Source organism: Crocodylus porosus, unplaced genomic scaffold, assembly GCF_001723895.1.
Source record: "Crocodylus porosus isolate Cpor-Errol unplaced genomic scaffold, CroPor_comp1, whole genome shotgun sequence".
NCBI lineage: Eukaryota > Metazoa > Chordata > Crocodylia > Crocodylidae > Crocodylus > Crocodylus porosus.
The window spans coordinates 82,500,317-82,521,325 of NW_017728943.1; the positions used below are offsets into that span (position 1 = coordinate 82,500,317).

The window sequence follows — 21,009 nt, forward strand, 5'->3', positions numbered from 1 at the left end:
GCTGCACTATTAGCACTTCTGTGCAAACACCTACATGTGATTCACAAGATAAACCCAGAGAGTTCAAACAGGAATCCAGAGAGTCAAAACCATTCTGCCACACTATGAGCTTGCTGAGTTCTTTGCAATAGGAGCACTGCTCTGCTATTTTTCTGTAGCCAAAGAAGACAAGTGAAAGTTCAGAGCTGGCAGTCTAGACATTTTCTGAGGGAGTGCCTTGAGTCCCACAAGGTTAAGAAGCACTGATCTAGGCCCTGTGGTGTCCTGGAGTATGGCAAGAGGAAAGGGAGAATGAAAAAGAAGTGCTCTCCATTTACTTGGCAGATACCAGAGCCACCCAGCTCTTTCAAGCTGTCACCACTGGTTTGTTTTGCCATGCAGGGAGACTCTCACTGAATACAGCAGCAAAATGGAGAAGTCCCCAACTAGGAACCAAGGGTCTGCTGCCCATAGCAGAGAGAAGACACATGAAGAGGGAGAGCCCAAGCAGCATGAAACAGCTCCCTGGGCTACTCCCCAGCCTTGTGCAGATCAGATGTAGTTAAGAGCTGGATGCCTCACAGCTTTAGAAAATCTACTTGCACCTCTGTCTGCATCCTCAGGAGCCCAAATACCTTTATCTGTTCCTCCTCCAGCTTTGCTTCGGTTCCGTCTGCAAAATTGTGACTGCGCCAGCATAATCTACAGAGGTTCTGTGAAGATAAACTTGTTATAGCGTGAGGCACTAAGATACTGCAGTGATAAAGATCAGAAAAATGCCTGGGTTAGCTACAAGGGGCCCTCATCATGGGCCAAGGGGGAACAAAAGCAACCAAGCCCAAAGAGGGAGCTGTGCAAATACCAGGCACTCTCTCACATTCCCAGTGGGACACATGAGGCAGCTTTCTAAGATGAGGGGAAAAGGCATTCCCACCAGTGGGGGCAGGCAGCTGGACAAGGGGCTTTGATGGGCTCCTAAGAAGCATGCAAGAGTGCCAGGCAAAGAGTGAGCTGGCAGCTGCTCACACAGTTGCTAACTGCTCTTGGCTCCTACCTACTGAGGCCAGGGCTGTGACGTGTTCATTTCTATCCAGAGCGCCAGCTGTCATGTGATGAGATCAGAATGTGGCTATTGATTGCAGATCACTGTGCAGCCCTCTCCGCATGCAGGGGGAGGGAAGCAGCAGCTGAGCGTCAGTCTCTGCAGTTGCCCAGGATGTTTCCCCCAGTGCCCAGGCAGAAGCAGCGAATGGGGAGAGCCCCACTGCAACAGGGACAGGCTTTGCACAGCGGAGAATGATGCACTGTGCAGCCAGTCCACTCTGCAGCACAATGAGACAAGATAACCAATGGGGCATGTGACTGGTAAATTCAGGGAGTGGTGGGACTATTTCCATCCTTTCCGAAAAAGCACGAGCCTGCAAACTGGGGCTCTGAGGTCCTTACCCCAGCTCTGCCACTGCCTGACTACATGCCAGACTCCTTCTCTGCACCCTGACTCAGTTTCCCCATCCATATGAGAGGAACGCAAGTAGTCCCTCAAGCTTGAGCACACTGGAATCAGAATCATGCTTGCCTCCTAGCGAGGCCCAGCTGCTTCTGCTTCACCTCTTCCCCAGCACTGTGGAGTTGGGAGGAGGGATAGGGCTCTTGCCAGGCAGAACCAAGGGTATCTTGGTCCAGAGCATGCACCCTGGTGCTTCATCCTGTGCCTACCCAGCAGGATGCACACGTTGAACCAAGTGCCCCTTGCACCTTGTTGGAACTAGGCAGGGGGGAGATTATGTTTCAAGGCTGGGATTAGGCAGGAGGATTAAACTGCAGCAGCTGCTGCTGCTCCAGGGAGCACAGAATAAAATCATTAATTATAGGGACAAAGGGCCCCAGGACTGCAACTCAAGAGGGAAAACCCCACACACAGGCTGGAGGCTTCCCCCCCCCCCACCATCAGGATGCACACTCTGTGCCAAGTCACCCTTGGCCCTGCCCAGCAGGGTTCCAGCAAGGGACCCAGCCCCTCCCCCTGCTCCATGGTGCTGGGGAAAGAAATAGCAGAGGGCAGCCTAGAAAGCAAAGCTGCCTGGTTGCTCTACCCATTGAAGAGCAGGAAGGGGGTAAGCACCCCTGCACAACAACAGAACAGAGGACACTCCGCAAGCCAGTAAGCAAGACATTCCCCAGCTCTTGGTTTGCCGTCAGCATGGAGAGTGCCCAGCACATTACAGCCAAGGCCTACTTTTAAAATAGTTTATTTCTGGTCTTAAAATATACATCAGTTTGAAAATCTCAGAAAAAAGAACATGTTAGTTGCAGATTAACAGTCTGGAGTTGGGGGCTGAAGAGCAGGAGATACTCTAGGCCCCCAGAGTCAATACTGCCCAAGATGAGTCAGAGTGCCGAGGGCAACACATGCTGTCCCACATGAGGGGCCTGGGAGCAGGCTGCTCTTCCACTCCTGGCTCCGTGCTCTGCTCTTGCCCAGTCACATTCAGGAGATGGCACTGCAGGATGAGCAGGGAGCAGCTGGAGGTCAGAGGCACTCCCTTTGCCCCTCTTCACCCCCTCCCCACTTTGCTGCCAGTCTCCTGTGATCAAAGGCAGAAGGGAGATGAGCTTTGCCCGACACTGGCCCTCTCTACCTGCTCCAGCAACCAGGTGGCTTTAAGCACAGCTCTTGCAGGGGAGCCACACCCCCCCAGGTGAAGCAGCAAGTGGAAGCTGCTCTCACAACGACAGCTGTCGCTTGGTCCACCTACACTAACTGGCTCAAGTGATGAGGACCAGACAGCCAAGGCCAGGTCTGTGCCAACAGCACCACTGTTGCTCCCAGCATGAACCTGCAGCTCAGCGGGGAGCCACCAAGCAGCCTAGGAAACTTGGGAGTTAGCAAGCTGCTTTCACATGGGAGCAAGTCTGGGCCCAGGAGCCTGATAATCAGGAGAGCCCTCAGGACCAGGAGGCGGCAGCAACGGACCTTGCAGCTTCCACTCGAGGCATAGAGAACAAGGGAGAAAAAGAATGCAGCAGTGGGGGGCCAAGCAACGCAGGGTAGCCCCATCTCCAGGGCACTGAGGATTAGCACGTTACAGGCTGAGCAGAGGTTCCCACCATCAACACTGATCTGTTAGCAAGTCCCACCGAGTCCCACATTGACACTAGCAAGCAGTACTTCCCCACTGAGCTCAGTGGCAAGGAAGAAGCCAAGTACACAGACAGCAGCTACAACCACTGCCCAAAGACGACCCACATAGAAAGCAGCCCCTGGCAGGGCCAGATACCCACAAGAGAAGGCAGCAATTCCCTTTCACAGGCCCTGGAGCCTCCAGGCGAGAGCCAGGATGCAGCTTAAGCCCCATCTGCCACGAGCTGCAAACAGAAGGACTCAGGGAGGGGCACTGCCTACAGGTCAGGAGCAGGAACCCTGGACAATTGCAACCTGCATCTCTTTGCATTGGGGTGCAAGTGGAAGCTTCTTCCCTGCACAGAGGGCCTGCACTCTCCCCATGCAGCCTAAGAGCAAAGTGCCCACACAGAGGAAGGCAGGACGCCACTGCAGCGCCTGGTTCAGAATACGAGGGAGTGGGGCTGTCTGCCCAGGGCTCCCATGGGGTAATACCTGTCACTGGAGCTTCAAGTATATGGGGTGGGGTGGGGAGGGCAGGCGTGGAAGTAACTGACACCATGGTTCCAGCCCCCAAATAAAGACACCAATATTACATACCTGTATCCGGTCCCCCCACCCCCAACTGCCCTTGAGACATGGAGCATACAACACTGAGAAGGGAAACCAGATCAACACGCAACACAGAAAAAAAAAAAAAAATCAAAACAGAACAATCCACCCCCCAACACGCATGCACACACACAAGGAAGGCCCTGGATAGGCACCGGGGCCAGCCCAGAGCCCAGCCAGGAGGGGCACCCACACAGAGGGTCCTCCACAACAGGCCATGACTGGGCCAGATAGTAGCGCCTAGCAGTGATGAGCACTGCTCCTCAGACCTCGCCCTCTCTCCCAGATAACCCTGGGCCTTAACTGAGGCACTGCCCAGAGCAGTGCCACAGACCCAGCGCTCTCTTTCACTGATTCTTGGCTCCATGCTCCCCTGGAGCAGGAAACATCTGATTCTTGGATCCACATAGATCCTCTGCAGAAGGAAGCTCAGGAAGCGGGGGAGAGGCTGTGGGCCCCTCTGGCAGGACTTGCTCACCACGCCCCCATGCCAACAGCAGATGGGCTACTGACCACCTTGCTCATTTATGGAGAAAGAGGTGGGGGTGGGGGCAGGAAACACCACACATTTTAAAACCAGAGGTCTGGAGGAAGAAAACGGGACCCCTCCAAAAGCAGAGTATGCACTATCCAAATGAGAGCAAAGGCCAGTGTGCCTGTACAGAGATGGGGACACACCCACCCCTCACAACATGCCTGGCTGGGTAACTGCAGGGCCCCAACTCAGGGAACCAGCCCAGGGCAGAGGGGATGAGGGCTCTCCCAGCGTGATGCCTCTGCAAGAGCCCTGTGGTGGGGCTCCACGAGCCCGGTAATGGGGCTCAGCTTAAGATGCTCAAGAGGGAGGAGGAGCACCACCCCACCCACTCCACACCCCAACCACTGGCACCACCCCATCCTCTCCAAGCAGAGTAGGAGAAGCAAAGCGAGGCAGCAGAAACAGAATACCTACAAGCCAGTGCTCCCAGACAGACCCAGGAGGCTGGGCAGCAGGGAACACCCACCCACTGGGAGAGTCCTAATGCCCCACTCACAGCCTTGCAGGGGCAAGATGAAAACAAGCGAAACTCTTGCCTTACTGGCACAAGTCGAAAAGTTGGAGTAAAGCTGCAATGGGCACCAGAATGAAGATGAACATGAGTGCTGATGCCAAGGCAAGGAGGGGCACTGGCACAGGGATGAATGAGCATGGTGTGGGGGACACCAGGGTGAAGTGCCCGGATGAAGCACGAAGAGCAGACACAGAGCTCAGTGTGCTAGTACATGCACACCCAAGCATGTATTTCGGTGCTGTGGGTGAGGGGCCAGGGGCAGATCCCAGCTCCTCTGAGTACCAAAAGCAAAATAAATAGAAAGCATTAGGTGCTGCACCTGGGGTCATACCCTCCACCCCCACCCTTGGGTGAGGTGTGCTGGACACCCCCATTCCTGTGGAGGCAGCTACAGCACTGCACCTGGGCACTGCTTCCTCCCTAGCCTCAGTTGAGCAGGTTGCCCTGCTCCTGGGCTTGCGTCAGGCTGTCCTTGCGGTGGAGATGGTGGACCCCCATCCTTTTGGGGCTGCGGTGTGGCCGGCCAGAGGGAAGCTTGCCCCTGCACTCCCCACTCTCCTCCAGGGTGCCCCCATGGCTGCTCTCTTTGCTCCCTTGGAGCAGGATTTCCCTTTCCTCTGCTGGGCTCCCAGGTGAGCCCAGGTCCACATAGTTCTTGTTCTTCTCTGGAGGGGGGCTGTCAGGCTCAGCAGTGCTTCCTCCACCGCCCTCAAGCAACTTCTGGGCCTCGTCCTGGGAGAAGTCCATACCATAGTCAGAGAAGTGGCTCCTGCGGGCCTGAGACCCAGTGCTGTCAGTGTCCACACTCGAGTCCCGGCTCACAGTCCAGCTGCAGCTCTGCGCAGACTCCTCACCATCTGAGTAGGCAGAGACCGCCCTGCCCAGCTCCTGCATGGAGCGGCTGAAGCGCTTCTGGAGCTCTGGTGCTGTGTCGCGGCTGAAGGCAGTGCGGTTCACCAGCACCCGCTCCGAGGTGGGGGGTGCCTTGTCCACAAACATCCGCTGCCAGTTGGCCAGGAGGTCTTCCTCAGAGCTGGCAGAGCTGGCAAAGGCGCTGGGGATCTGGGGCGGGCTGCTGAAAGGGCTGCTCTGTGAGGAGCCATGGGCCCGTGCCGCTTTGGGTGAAGGCTGGTAGGAGCAGCTGGAGCCTGAGTGGCGCCCCTCAGAGGCAGGGCTGTTGGGGAGTGTTCGGTGCCTGTCACAACTCTCGTCCTCACTCTGTACCAGGCTTAGGGAAATGGCCTGCCGTGTGGCATAGGTGCAGTTGGGCAGGGGGCTGTTCTTTGGGATCCTCACCTTGTCCTCTGAGAATTCAATCACCTTGCGCCCTGGGTACATGGGGTGGGGAGGGGAAGGCGTGGGGTAGGGGCTCAACTTCTCAAAGGCAGGTGCCTCCTCTGTCAAGCTCTCCACACTGCTCTGTGGTTTGCAGCCTCCATTCTGCTGCTTTCCAGCTTCTCCTCCCTCCTTCCCAGGCAGGCCTGGGCTGGGGCAGGCATCAGGCACACCTCCTCCACTCATGTCCACGTGCACAAAGACGTCCTCAGCCATGGGGCAATTGCCACTGCTGGATTTGGCAGAGTTCAGCACCAATGACTCAGGCTTCTCCAGGACTCTGGCAATGACTGAGGTGGGCACAACATCAGATGGGGCTAGGGTGTGCGTTGCCTCCTGGCCAAGGCCTGGGGGCTCCTGAGTGCTGTGGAGGTGCTTGTTGACCATTTCCTGCAGCTCGTAGGGAAGCTGTGGAGAAGGAGAGAGAGCATCAAGCAGTGACTGAGACAACATCTCAGATTCCACAATGCCAGGACAGGCTGGGACAAGATGCAAGGCAGCACATACAACGCTTGCTCCACCAAGCAAGAGCAAACACACCCTGCGGTGCTGCACACACTACATTCCCCTGTCCACAAGCACTTCAGATCCTCTCCCCGTAGAACAGGCCCTTGGCTCCCCAGCAGAGTTAACTGAAGGCTGCTGTGGATGGAGCCCACAAGAGCCCACACCAGGCCTGACCGATGGGCTCCATTCAAAAAAGAGGAAACGAGATAGCGCACATGCCTCAGGCTTCTCAACTCCTGGGCTGGAGAGGAGGCCTAGACGATGCACACCCGACAAAGAGAGCTATTGATCTGTGGAAAAATCAGCTGGTGGCTGCATTGAAGTGACTGAACAGCTCCCAGTGCCAGGATCCACAGCTCTCAGGGCCTAGGCAGTAATTAGTCCCACTGCCTTGGCAGCCTGCCCTGTTCTGGGATCAGAATCAATGGCTGTCCTAGCACTTCCCAAGTCTCACCCTGGCCAGTCGCCTTGCTGAGACATCAGTGCCTGGGCAGGAGCAGATCCTGGCTGACTCGTCCACCTTGCAGAGGTTTAGTTCCTCGAGCCAAGCTCTCAAATCCAGGAGAGATGACACTCAGAGGGAGTCAAGCACCCAGGGAATGGTTCACTCACATCCAGAACTGGAATCTAGTAAGGGGTTAGCACCAACACTCACACTGCCTAGCCAGGCTCCATAAGTCTATTCCACTCCCCAGCTTCTTGCCTATTAAACACCATGCCGTCCATTGACAGGCAGGGATAAGAAAGTGGCAATAAAGATAGGCAGAAACCCTGCTGCAACATGCCAACACCCAAGACTGCCAGAGTTGGACCAAGAGGGACCCTGCATGTAGACAAGTGGGTCCACAGTGTGGCTAGAGCTGGGCACAAAGCAGAAGGTTTCTTTAAAACTGCTCAGTTCCACTCTACCTCCACTGGCATCTGAGCGGGGCCTGGCTCTCTGGGCAGAATGCAAACCTCCTGTGAGGGGAGACAGCTGGGAGAGGTCAAGGTTACCACAGCAGTAACCGATACAATGACCTCAGGAGTGCTAATTTGAGACACGTCTGGGGAACGACATATCAGTCACCTGCTAGTTCACGAAAGATGAGCACCAGGGTTTGCCGAGAGGAGCCTCTAAGGGGCTGGGGAACAATGAACATACAGGATGAGAATAATGGCACTGCAGCCCGCTCACTGCTTCAGGTGCATGAAACGTCCGGATGAATATGAAATACCCTAGGCCTAGGTGCCTCACTCACCCATGAGGGGAGGGCAGGGCAGGGCAGGGCAGGGCAGGGCAGGGCAGCATGGGATGAGCTACGCTGGTCCCCAGGCCCACACACAAGGTTCTGTCCTCCTGCATTCATGAAGCTCAAACACCCATTCTGGGTTGAGATGTACTCGCCAGAGCTGGGAGCTGACATATTGGTTGACACACCGAGTCTTCTCTTCCAACTCACAACCCTAGCGAGTGCGAGGGAACCCGGCACAGGGAACCTTTCAATGGCAGGTCAGCCAGCCAGCTCCTCAGCAGACAGCACAGGCCTTATGCATGGCCAGGTGATAAGCAGAAGAGGACAATGAGGCAAGCAAGAGGCCTGTTCTCCCGCCAGCTCCCACCAGGCACCCAAAAGGCTATCAAATTCAAAGCTATTATGCCCGAGACACCCCAGTCCCCATGCCCTGGAAAGGCAACTTTTTATTACAGTTCCAACAGAGATGCGAAATGGAGCTGCTGTGAAAGGAGAGCCAGAAAGGGACTCAGACTGCCTTGCTCTCCTCTCACTTCTGCCTGGTGCCTATGGGAGGGAGGTCACTGGGACACAGGGCCAGAGAAGCTCCCTCTCCACACCCAGAGGAAAGAGCAACCCTGTGTCAAGTGAGAGCTAGGCACAGAGAGGCTACGAGCCTTTCCCCACCCCCCCTGCAGAGCTGATACTTACATCAGCAAACTTGTGGTTCCTGAAGTGGGACTTGTTGCACTTTAGAAGCTGCACTGCCAGGTTACAGTCCTGCCTGTATCGCTCCTGCCGAGAAGGGGACAAGCATGGGAATGGGAGTTGCACCAGCCTCACCTTACCACCTTTCACTCACACCCAACCTGAACAGACACTCACAGAAGAGCAGTCTACCCACAACAGGGCTTCTCTGTCCCCATCTTCAGAAGGCTCTCCCACAGGTCTGTACAGCTATCTGCACCCCAGCTGATGTGCTCAACACTCTCCCTTCACTCCTAACTTACAACCTGTCTCTGTATTTAGCCTTTCACTCCTGGGTGTTTATATCATCCTGGAGGTATGCATATATAGTCCCTCCCCCTCCCACCCCAGACCTCTTAACCCAACCAGGCAGAGTTCACCCTTCAGACAACCCCCAGGTTATTGTCAGCACTCGTAACTTCCTCCAACCAGTCTCGTAAGGAGGTGCCCAGAATTAGTGCAGTATGCCAAACCTGTGGAGAAGGCCCCTTGCCACTGCCACCTCTAACCAGGGAATACCAGCCTTTGGTTTCCCAGTACGCCTGTTCTGCCACCAAATCACACTGCAAGTTCCAATCTTGTTCCCTCCTGACTCCCACTTTCCAACTTCCACATTGCTGTCTCCTGCTTTCTCCCCCCCCGCCCATATACACTCATCCTCACTGATGCTTGTGGCTCCCCAAAATTGTCTGTGTGTTAGTCCCTCTTATTCTCCTTATCCCCCCAGCCCCACCGCCTCCCTGCCATAAGTCATTCAGGAAGAAGCTAAAGAACAAACATCACAGACATCAGTCAAGGGCTCCAAGCAATGCTTACATTGAGTTCCTCCAGCTTATTGACGGTGGTTTTGGCATCCAACAGTTTATTAGTAAGCTCTACAATCTCCCAATCCAGGGTCTTCCGGTCCATCTCTGCCTTTTTAATCTGGGGCACAAGAACACGAGGTGTCAATCTCACCAGCACAGGGCGCCTCTCGCCCTGCCTCACCCAAGCACAGCACAAATGTGTTCAGCTCAGGACGAAGCCTTCAGACAGACAAGGAGCAGCCTGGCTCTCCACAGAGGGAGGGACTCCAATGGCGCACAGAGCTAGCCACCCTGTGCTGGCTTTGGAGAATACATGCCATGATTGTCAGCTAGTAAAGCAAGGGAGTTTGATCCTTCCCAGAACAGTGGCTCCTTCTACTCCTGCTGCAGCAACACTGTACAGAGACTGAAGTCCCTCTCAGCCTTGGAGTCGAGACTGGGATACAGGGATGCCAGGCAGGGAGCTCACCCTCATGCTTCCCTGGAGATATACCAGACTGCCAACTCAAAGCCTTCACCAGTAGCAAAGGTCACTCTCCAAGTGTGTGAGAGCCTTTCTGCCCCTGACTCTAGGCAGCAGGACAAGATGCTGCCCAGAGATGCAAGGGAGTCAGTGCTGACTCAGCAGGAAAAAGGCGCTGTCTTTTCAGAAGAGCTCGGGATTTGTTTTGGTGTGAAAAAGGGTCTGTCTGTGCCACTTTTTCTGGGACTTGCTTAATGCTGTCCCAAAGGCAGGAACACTTCTTCAGAGGCTTCTACTCAGGGGAAATATAGCCAAGGAGGCTAACAGCAGTCCTCTACCTGCCCCAAATGGGCTACAGAAGCCCCATCAGTGTGACCAGCATAGTCCAACTGTGGGCAGCAGTGAGAGCAGGGTGCTGCGTAACAAGCAGAGCAGGACGTGAGGATAAGATGTTTCTGAAACATGAGCCAACTCATTAGGCACCTGCACATTAACTTCTGGAAGCTCCTGGTGCTGAGGCTAGAACTACACGTGCATCCTATGTTAAGTGCAGGCAAACAATGTACTGACGGCTAGAACTGGTGTCTTTGTCTACAGCAGGGATGGCCAAAGCGGGCCCTTGACCACCCTCACCTCTAACAGTGCTTCAGTCTGTGGGCACAATGCTCCCAGCATGCCGTGCTCCAGCTGGATCAGAAACACAGTGTTCACATTCAGATGGAGCAGTGCATGCTAGGACCTGCTGCCTCTGCGGGCAGCTGTGCTGCCAGATACCAGGTGAACCCTTGGCCAGACAAGACTGGGGCCCCTCGATCTGGGATGGTGCGTGTGTGACTGACAATGAAACTGACAGGCTGAGACATGTAAAGAGGAGAAAGAAAAAAAACACACAAACGAAAGACGCAACTGCAAAGATCCAGCTTTGGCTGAGAGAGGCCTGAGAGGCGAGTGCGCCCAGCGTGCGCCACGGCAGCATGGGGAGGAGAGAGAGAGGGAGGGAGAGAAAAGAAACAGCCATGAGCGTTATGAATGTACACAGTAGACACACACACATACACACACACACACATGCTGGCTCTGCTTTGACAGCCCCCACTGACACCCACCCCCAGGGGCAGCTCCCTCCCCTGTCCTCAGGCCACAGGGAGCATCACACACCCCTATCACCTGGAAAAGGGGCTGATCCAACATGGCGGAGTTAGGTGCAGTTACACTGAGAGGAAACCAAGCTCAGGGCACGACAAAGTGGGGTCCACGCAAATGAAGTAACCATCTCAGGACACCAGGCTAGGACTGGGCAACCACTGTCAAAACCTCCCTCTTCAGCTGCGGCAATCCCTAGCCCCGATTCCCCACCCCCCAGCCAATCTCCGTAACATCCCAAACACCCCCCACCTCCTCTTGAGAGAGAGGCTGAGGAGGTCATACCAGGGTATGCAGCTTCTCCTCCAGGTCCTGATTGGTTCTCTGGGAAGCAGTGTAACTGTTCTGTAACCTAAACAGAGACATGGGTGTCCAGGAGAGAAGGAATCCAGGCCATGAGTTCAAGTCCTCTCCACAGCCCAAATGCCTGACATGCAGAAAGACTGCTCGCCTCAAAGTGGACAGCCAGGCATGCTAATACTATACCCAGCTTTGCCACATGATGTCTGTGATCCCTTCAGACCTCAAACTAAGCAAGGCTGAGCTGAGCCAATCCTTGGATGGGAGACCTCCCTCAAGGAAACCACAAAAGGCAACTGCTTCAGATGGCTGGCTCAACACAGGGTGCTATGCTCCAAGTCAGCCCTAACCAGCACAGTGTAGGACAGTGGGCACTGAAAGAGGGAGCATTCTAACTTTTTGGGTGAGACACAAACACGGACCCCACCCCCAGTCGTTCATGATCCTCTGGCCCCTTTGCAACTGTCAGAAAGTTCGAGTTAACCCTAGAACCTAGGCCAAATTCCAGCTTGGCCCTTTCACTGTGTCTAACAACTAACTTGACAAATTCCCTTTTGGCTTCCTCCCTGCCCTGTACTGTGGCATGGTTCCTCTGCTCCACCACAGAGGCAGCTGCCTTACAATCACAGGCACAGAGCAACTCTGAACCCTCTCCTGTGGGTGGCATATCACTGGGGAAGCTGCATGCCTTAGGTAAAACACCCCAAGCGTGGCCTTCACCAACCAAACAGCTGAGCAAGCCTTTGGTTAAGGTACGCTCTCCGGGTCCCAATCCTCTCCTTTTCTTATTTTCCATACCTACGGAACTTGTCCTTGAACTTCTCCAGCTCTTCACGGTTCTGGCCCAGCTCCAGCTCCAGATAGTCCTGGCCAGACTCCAGCTCCCTCTCCATTGCCTCCATCTTGCTGGTGACATAAGCCAGCCGCCGACGCAGCTCCTCATTCTCATGCTGCAGGAGCCTGAAACACAGGGGAGCAAGGCATTGCTCAGCAAGTGCCCCAGGCTGCAGGTCTCATGCCAACACCTGACCCACTCCAGGACCCTGAGAGCAGGGTCTACACCACAGGCAGCCAGGGTATTCCTACACCATTCTCATGGGACCGGTGATTGGAATGGTTCCCATTCCCAGTTTAACTCAACTCCTCCAAAGTGTACGTGTGTATTGGAGAGGTGGGAGAGAAGAGCCATTTCCCCACACAGACCTTTGTGATGTGAAGTTATTTTTTTAGTGGAAACATCTCAGGCCCCCTCTCTCAGAGCCACTGATGAATGCATATCACAGGGAGGTAAAACATGTGGTTGCGTACATGCTCACCCTTGGAGGGATCTGGTTAGGCTTTAGTGGAGAAACCCTGTTCCAAACTCTAGGGCAGGGATGTTGGGGAAGCTCTAGAGGTCAAGAACAAAGTGCATGGACAGCTGCTGAACCATCCCTTTATCTTTCTGAGCTGCTGCCTATCACAAACTGCTGGCAGGGGTGTTGAGAGCAATGCACAGCAGCCCAGCCATCCATGTCGCTGGCTCCCTCTCAGGTTACAGCATTTGGATAAAGCCTGCTAGCCAGATGGGCTGCACAGCTCCGGTGTCCCTCAGCAGAGAATGAAACCCACTCAATAATTCATCCCAGCCCAGCCTACAGGAGCTGGACATACAGGAGCTGTTGAAAACCCTTTCACCCTAAACATGTAGTGGAGGGGGCCAGAAAGCAGAACTGGCAGAGAGATATATGTCTATTGCAGGGAGATGCTCCAGCAGGCTTCCACAGATCCTGTTACAATGCCATAGCTCTCTTCTTCCCAAACAGAGGGAGACACTCGCTCAAGTGGGTGCCTGACACTTCAAACCATAATGCTCTCACTGTGCTCCATAGACAGAGACAGAGCTGCTCTCCAACTGAACCACTTTGTTTTTCACAGGGATTTTGAGGAATAGGGGAAAAAAAGCTGCCTCCTATCACTACCTATCCATAACTGCAGCAAAATGCCAAAACTTCATTTGCATTAGCAACTGAATTGCACAGAAATGATGGCATTGAGTTTTCTCCCCCTTGCTGATGGGGGGAGGGGAAGTTAGTTACAATTAAAGGTGTCTGTACCATCACCCCTCGATTATGACAGTGCTAAAGACAGCCTATGCTACATTTCCTAAATAGTTACACACCTACTGATTTTGACTGAGAAGTCGGAGAACCATTCCACTGAACTAGGTAACTATACTCAGCAAGCACTCCCCAGGGAACATGGAAAAACAAGGCAGAATCTGACCAGGGGAATAGAAGAAAACCCTGCCCAAGTCTCTCTAAACAACTTAGAGGGGAAACTTCTAAGTTGTACACCTAAAGACATGTGTGCAAGTGTAAGTCAATGGTACAGAGGGTGCTGGCAATCAGTGAGCACACAGAACTTGAGTGTGGCCAGAGTATGAGTGGAGAACCAGACACTTACTTCATCCTTTCTGCATCCGTCAAGGGCTCCTGTGCAGAGAAGAAAAGAGTTGTAAGATTCTCTCAAGACATGAGTCACTCGCGCACAGGCATCCAGAGGCAAAATCCAAGGAAATGATCTCCCCCGCTTTACACATACATCCCTGGGCAGGCTATGTCATGCCTGGTTAGGAAAGCTGGCCTCTGCACACAATACTTCTTAACCAGGCTGATATCAAGATAGTCCACATGGTTTCTCTCAGGGTAAACATTGCTCTGTGTTAAAGCAAAGGCCAGCAGAGATTGTGTGGCTGCCCTGCCCCAACCTGCAATTTGAAGGACTCCCAAAACCCACACCCCCATGCCCGCTGCCTCATTCCTCTGCAGCCTCACAGCAAGTCTCAGTGGTCAGAATGAAAATCCCTTAGGCCAGCACACACTACAACCTCTGAACCATTTGCTACCAACTGGTTACAATTGTTTAAGAGCTGGGAAGAACCGCTTCCATCAATTTCCCCTGATAATTCTGTACTGAGGGTTTCTTGCTACACAGCTGGAGTAGGTCACGCTACAGCCAAATTCCTAGGTATATCTGGACCCCAAACCAGAAGGTGAAGTGCTGTATGCCAGCCAGCCTGCTTCCTGGAAGGGCCCAGCACCCTGGGAGCAAGCTCTCTGCATTTGTGGGATAATAAGAACTGAGGAGGAACTTCCAACGACCCTTCAGAGCCTTTTTTTAAAGCCTTTGCTATCCTCAGGGAACCCCTGGGACTTGGGACACTAAACAGCTCAAGGAAGCAGCAATGGGAAATAGCCAAGGTTTGAGGCCTCCATCTGGTAAGTGAAGCTTCTTTCAGCAGGAAGGTTCCCAAGATGATGCTGCACCTCAGAATCTGCTTATTAAGAACAGCCCAATTCTCTACTCTGTGAAGTGCACAGATGCCCTTGACAGAGGTTTGGTGCTAGCAATACCAGGATATAGAAGCTGGCCCAATCATGGCTCTAATACACAGTGTTATTATCCCACTCTCTTTCCTCCTCCAAACCACCTGGGGAACACTGCAGTCTACAGTGTGCAGGGCCTGAGTTCTGCAGCCTATTTACTATGCCCCCAACCAATATTGCTGCATCGGACCACTCTGCGTACAGTATGACACCCTCCCAGCCTGCCATATGGGCTGTCATCTTCTGCAACATCACTCCCCTACACAGGGCTGTCCCGGGGGTGGGGGCGGCGAGGTGTGCGTGCGAATCGGGGTGACCGCCCTGGGCCCCGCAGAGCCGGGCAGAATGGCTGTGGTGAGTCGGCACTGCCGTTGGCTTCACTTCCAGCTGGTCAGCACCCCCCATTGCCAAATCCAGCATGTCCGGGGGTGAGGCCCCGCACAGGCTGACTGGCCCCAGGCCCCACACCCTGCTCAGGTAGCCTCTGCCCCAACATCAGCTCTACACACTGAGAGCTCAGCTGACCCCAGGAAGTCAAGGGCACAAGAACCAGGCAGTCAGAGAAATGATTCTACAGCCCAGATGCCAGATGGGTGGACAGAAGGGGAGGGGTTGAAAGCACTTTCAAACAAGGACCTAACCAAAGCAAGACAAGGGAGTTTGGACAAAACTGGGGCCAATTTACCAGTGTCCAGCTACAGGCAGGACACGAGGGCCCTCCTTCTTAGGGCAAGAGGCTAACCAGCTGTGGCCACTCCTACCTGCTGGTACCTGGCAGCCTGTTAGGCAGGTTCTAAACTACAGAAGGCCAAGAAGCTTGCAAAGGGGATAAAGAGGCATCAGCTCTTCTAACTGACAATCACTGAGAGGGAGATGCTCCCTGCTGAAACAAGGTGTTCAGGCTGAGTGATAGCAAAGGAGTAGGACTGTCCTCTAAGCAGGCTAGCAGAGGGCATCAGCATGTTTGTGCTTTCAAAACAACATGGTTTCACTCTGGGCAGTCCTAGCCTTCTTGTGCCCCCACAGGGGACAAAAATTCAGTACTTTTCCTTTTGTGCACCTAGCAGTTAACTCAGGAATTTCCCACTGCTTCCAAGTTGGAGAAAGGAGTTGAAAAAGGCAAGGACTTGCCTGACCCCCCTCCACCCCCAGAATTCAGACATAAACATTAGCCTTTTGGCTTCCCCCACCACCCCCTTCCACACACAATCAGAGTAGGGCCTTAGCCTTTCTAGAGGATGGAAGGAGTGGGGGGACAGTCAGGATAGGATGGAGGGATCTGTGCCTATTCAGGTCCAGGGCCTGGGCTCCAGGACCCTGGCACATACCTTATTTAGTGCCAGTCTGAAGGAAGGGGAGGTTCTAGGTGAAGCACACCCCTCTTCCTGGCTCCAGTGTATTGGAGGGGAAAAGGATCTCCTCTCCAGGAAGCCCGGTGCCATCATGTGCTTCTGACCAGGTTTGGCACCAAGATGCTGGGACCGCACCAGCCACTCATTCCAGCTTTCTTCTCTGTCCCTTTCTCCTTCTTGATTGTTTTTCCATGAAGATAGCAGCTGTTGCTGCCCAGAGGACATCCCTGCCAAACCCCGCTCTGCCAACTCCTGCAGCTCATCCTGGCATAGATCTGCTACCACCTTCCTCTCCACAGAGATGAGCTTCTCTTTGCTGTCTTTCCTCACAAGGATGGGGTTCTTCCTTGGCTGAGGGGACTGCTCAGCCTCCTCAGTGGGTTGCCTTTGGCTAGAAGCCATTTCTTGAGCTTCACACCTCTTCTCTGCATTTCTCTGCCTCTGGCAGAGCTTCCTCTCAGCTGCTCGCTTGGCTTTAGCAGCCTCACACTGGGTTTCCTTCTGGCCTTCTGGTGTGGAGACTCTGGGGGAGGAAGAAGACTCCTGGCCTCCTCCTCCTCTGCTCTCTCCAACAGAGCGCAGGTGACTGGGGCTCAGCACCCGTTGGGAGATCTCATCCAGGAACTTGGAGAACTGCACTTTCTCCTCAGTGAGCTTCTCCTTGCGCTTGGTGGAGTCGACAGCACTGCTGCCACTGCTGCTGCTGCGCTCCTGCGAGCGCCTGTCCCTCTTCCTGAGACAGAGCAGAGTGTCACTGTACTTGCGGGAGTCGTGACCCCGGGCCAAGGCCTCCACTGATCGGGACTTGCGCAGGATCTCAGGGCACACTCCCAACAGGCCTGGCTGCTTCAGGATCCCTTTGAGAGGCAGATGGGTGGAGGAGACCCGCAACTTCCCAGGTGCCAGGACCTCAGCAGGCTCTTTGAACATGAGAGAGCGTTCCAAGCTCCCACTCTTGAAGGAGCAGGGGGGTGCCTGGCCTTCGTCCCCAGACACTACTGTCTCCACACTGCGGCTCATGAACTTGCTGAGGCGCCCGTGGCTGTGGGGCTTACTTGGCTTCCCAGTCTGCCTCCTTGCTTTCCCAAAGGGCAGCAGCCTGGGTGACAGGGTCCAGCTCTTGAGGCTCAGGCCTGCCCTGCGCCCTGCCAGCTCCTTGTCACTGCTCGACTCCAGGGAGCAGGAGGAGGAAAAGTTAAGGTTGCCAGCCTCAGTTCCCTCCGCCTGCTTGAGCTGACCTGCCTCAGCATAACTAAACCCTGTTTGCTGGTGTAATGGTGCCAGGCCCATAGCCGCCCGGTAATCCGTTACCTGACTCTGTTCAGCCAAAATCACGCCGTCCTGGTCTTCTCGGAGAATGGGCACATCATGGCGAACCTCCCGGTGCTGTGGCGGTGCCTTGCGGTAAGGCTTCTTGGAAGGAGCTGTGCTTGACATCCTCCCTTCTGCTTGGGGGGCCAACGACAGGTCACCTACCAAGAGCAGAAAGGGCACAGAAGAGAGTTTCACTGGTGCCCCTTCCAGCCCCACAGCCTTTCCAACAGGAAATCAGAGGCCCTAGGCTCCCCAGGAGCTTCCCATCCAATGTGCTGCCACAACAGGGAAAGGAGGCAGCTCAAGGACCTGGTGCAGCAACTGCAAGAAAGGGGGATGGAGGAAAAGTTAGCCGTGTCCTCCTCCCAGCTGGCGAGAGTGGCAGGCTGGCACATCCTATCCCCTGCACATGCTCACTCATGTACGGCGTGCATCCAGATTATATATAGCAAAAGAGAACAGACCTCAGAGCAGCATATTGATCATGCTCTTTAGGAAAGGCCTTTATTCGATATGGAAACTGCAAGCTTAACAGGCAGCAGTGATGACTGAGGCGAGAGCTATTGATCTCTCTCTGTCACTGCTGACATGGGATGCAGTCATGTAGCACACAGCCAGAGCCTGGGAGTTCTTGGTCTGCATTATTAAAGTGAGATTGCTCCCAAGAAGAGGTATGCCAGGCCAAGCCATGAGAGCACTGTTGGAGCTCTTCACTCTCTCAGAAGAGGGAAATCAAAACCAGAAGGTACCAATCAGGTCAAAGCTGACTGCCACTGGCTTTGGAGCCCAGGACTGGATTCTGCACTGCTCAGCTGTAGAGCTGAGGGGGAGACCATGCCAGTCAATGCCCACCAGTGCTCCCTCTGTTCTGGGAGCAAGAATCCCCATGCTTCAGGGCAAGTGGGACCTAAAACAGGACGAAGACATAGACAGAATTAGAACAGCTCTCATGGGCATGGAAGAGGCTGCTGCCCTTCAGAGGAAACTAAGCCAGAGGGCAGTGCTCAGGGAGACTCTGGTGGTCAGCCAGGATTTGAACATTCAAGACAAGGAGTAAGCAGTGGCCCAAGCCAGGCAACAATGGAGGTGCCAACTCACTGAAGTGCCACAGGTATGCCAGCTGCCTCTCAGCATGTCCAAATGGGCAACACCATGGCCCCACTCAGGTATGGCCCTAATGCCTAATCCCCCTGCTTTCCATATCCAAGTGCTGGCCACCTCCTTGCCTTTCAGCACTGACCATCCATCTCTTCCATGCTCCCTGACACTTCCTCTCCCTTCAGCAATCGTGTTGCATCTCTGGTGCATAGAGGAAACACTTCACTGTGCAAGACCCTGGATGAACTCTGCACTACGCCCTTCTTCCTGGGAGAGCTACTCCCCCAGATCAGATGCTGAGCCAGCCACTCAGCCCCCTTCCACATGCAGGCTGCCTGGACTCTTGGCCAGCAAACCTTTCAGGGGGGTTATTTCCCCTTGCCAAAGGGTCAGGGGATGTCCTAAGTTCAATGGTTCGAAACCTGGCACCTCATCACTTCTGCAATGTGCACAATGCCTGTTGGCCAAAAACAAGGTTGTTAGGCTGAGGAGGCCAGAACCTCCCCTGCATATACCCACTCTTGCTCAGTTTTGTTTTATATGACATTTAAGGCTTGGACAGAAACAATAGCAGGGTTTTAAGGAGGGCTTTGCCACAGCTGAGATGAATCCACTGCAACCATTTCATCTGTCCACTCCCATCTCTTAGTAAGAGAAAGCTAAATGAAACAGAGTTAAGTTACCATAATTTAACTGCACTCACTGTGGGCTAGGAGTGGAAAGAGTTACACCACGGCAGCTGATGCACACTCCTTAATAGTAAGTCTTCTCTGTTTCAAACAAGTCATTGTTCATCTGCCCATGCCCATAGATTGTGCTCTCTGGGGTAACAAGTGCTACCTCTCTGTACGGTACTTCGGCACTATATGGTTCTAATTCTTGTTTGTTTATATGAAGCCTAACAACCTCAGTCTCTTGGCATATTGCTCTCTGCTCCCAACACAGAAGATCCCATGTACCCCTTCAGCCTCTTCCTACCCTATGCATGAAACACCTGCTTTGACCTTATCTGCTCAACTCCTATCCCCCTCTCCTGTCAAATCCATGCAGACTCACCTTTGCCTCAGCCTGCTGGAAAGGAAAACTGGAGACAGATTGTGCCCGCTTTTGGGTTTGCAACCTACATACCAGGGCCCTGAGCACAAAACTCCCAGAGGTGCTCGGAGAGGACTACCAGGGCCCACACACCATGCAGCCTACTGCGTGACCCAAGGCACATCAGCTGAGAGATGAGCTGGCTTATGGGGCAGGTGTTTCTCCTCCCTGGAGAGGAGTACAGCAGCTTCAATTGCTAGTCATGCCACCAGCCAAGTGGCCTGGAGCACTCCTTCATTTAACTCCCTCCCCAGCCACTAGGAGCAACTGCAGGCATTTCAAAACTGACCTGGCCCTACAGCCATCTTTCTAGCCCATGACAAGCTGAGCACTTACCAGCCTGGGCTCCAATTCAAAGCCTCATATAGGTGGAACTCACTCAGATGTTCTGTGGGGGAAAACACACAAAGAAAGCTTAACAACCATCACAGAATACATTTGTACATCCCATCACACTCCAGCCCCAATACCTGGCAACAGCCCAGCTCCTGTACTATCCATGTGCATCTGTCTGGGGTAGAGGTATATGGGGGGGACAGAGTGCAACCTCATTTGTGAGGAAGAGCTCAATGCTTATACACAGACAACTGGGAAGGGAAAGCCAAAGGAGGCCAGGATCCCCCACTTCCCCACCTCAATCCACAGTCTGAGTGCACCTGTTATTAGTCAGCCACTGACCCTTATTTTAAATAAAGTGAATACAAGTTTCAAAAGCATGGTCTAGGGAAAAATAGACCCTAGCAGGCTTTGGAGAATCTCTTCACCAAGCTGGAAGCCCCAGGTGGAAAGTGAACAGCACAACCTATGCTTTGGCATTTAAGTTACATTTTCAGCCCTTTGGACGCACCTGCTCAATATGCCCTAGGTGCAGTTCTGCTTTCCCCAGAGCCTGAAACAAGAACTCCAAGTGTCTGACAACCCTGCTTCCACAGAGGTCAAAAGCAAACCTCTCCCAGGACTGGGACCCCTCCAACTAGATCTTCCCCCATCTACCTTGGTGAGTGGTTACTTCCGAAACCTCCTCATGGAAGATTTGGCAAAGGTAACTATTCCACTGCCAATCGCTTTACAGCAGAGACCTCACTCCTACATCCTTCAATGGCCAACATACTTATTATCCACCATTAGCAGATGCGGCAATGGCAGTTTCTACAGAGCCTGGTTCAGGACAAGAAGTGATACTGCCTCCTGTAGCTTGTATCTCTACAGGCAGCTCCCAGGTGCAGCAGACCCCAGCAAATGCACGATACAAATCCAAGGAGAGAGACATCCTCCTTATTAAGGGTGGGGGGGGCTGTGGTGTAGACACCCACACAGTCAAATGGGTCACCAACTGGCTGGAGGGCCGCACCCAGAGGCTGGTAGTGGATGGGTCCTTCTCAACCTGGAATGACGTGGGCAGTGGGGTCCCCCAGGGCTCGGTCCTCGGGCCCGTGCTGTTCAACATCTTCATCAGTGATTTGGACAAGGGGGTAAAAAGCACCCTGTTCAAATTTGCTGATG

At 53.9% G+C, this 21,009-nt stretch overlaps 1 protein-coding gene across 9 annotated transcripts in view; it reads right to left on the reverse strand.

Moving 5' to 3' along the window:
* Window positions 1–2,212: 2,212 nt before the first annotated feature.
* Window positions 2,213–21,009, reverse strand: part of TJAP1 (tight junction associated protein 1) — a 44,382-nt gene continuing 25,585 nt past the window's right edge. For 6 of the 9 annotated variants that reach the window (XM_019549691.1, XM_019549692.1, XM_019549686.1 and 3 more), the window contains 8 exons: window positions 19,843–19,894; window positions 17,311–17,471; window positions 13,725–13,753; window positions 12,078–12,239; window positions 11,265–11,331; window positions 9,384–9,491; window positions 8,532–8,615; window positions 2,213–6,507 (listed from right to left, as the gene is read on the reverse strand). In XM_019549691.1, coding sequence (XP_019405236.1) covers window positions 5,191–6,507; window positions 8,532–8,615; window positions 9,384–9,491; window positions 11,265–11,331; window positions 12,078–12,239; window positions 13,725–13,753; window positions 17,311–17,436 — 1,893 coding nt within the window. In that variant the 5' untranslated portion in view covers window positions 17,437–17,471; window positions 19,843–19,894 and the 3' untranslated portion in view covers window positions 2,213–5,190. Of the gene's footprint in view, window positions 6,508–8,531; window positions 8,616–9,383; window positions 9,492–11,264; window positions 11,332–12,077; window positions 12,240–13,724; window positions 13,754–17,310; window positions 17,635–19,842; window positions 19,895–21,009 lie in introns of all 9 variants that reach the window. The other 3 variants (XM_019549693.1, XM_019549688.1, XM_019549690.1) reach the window with 1 other exon arrangement.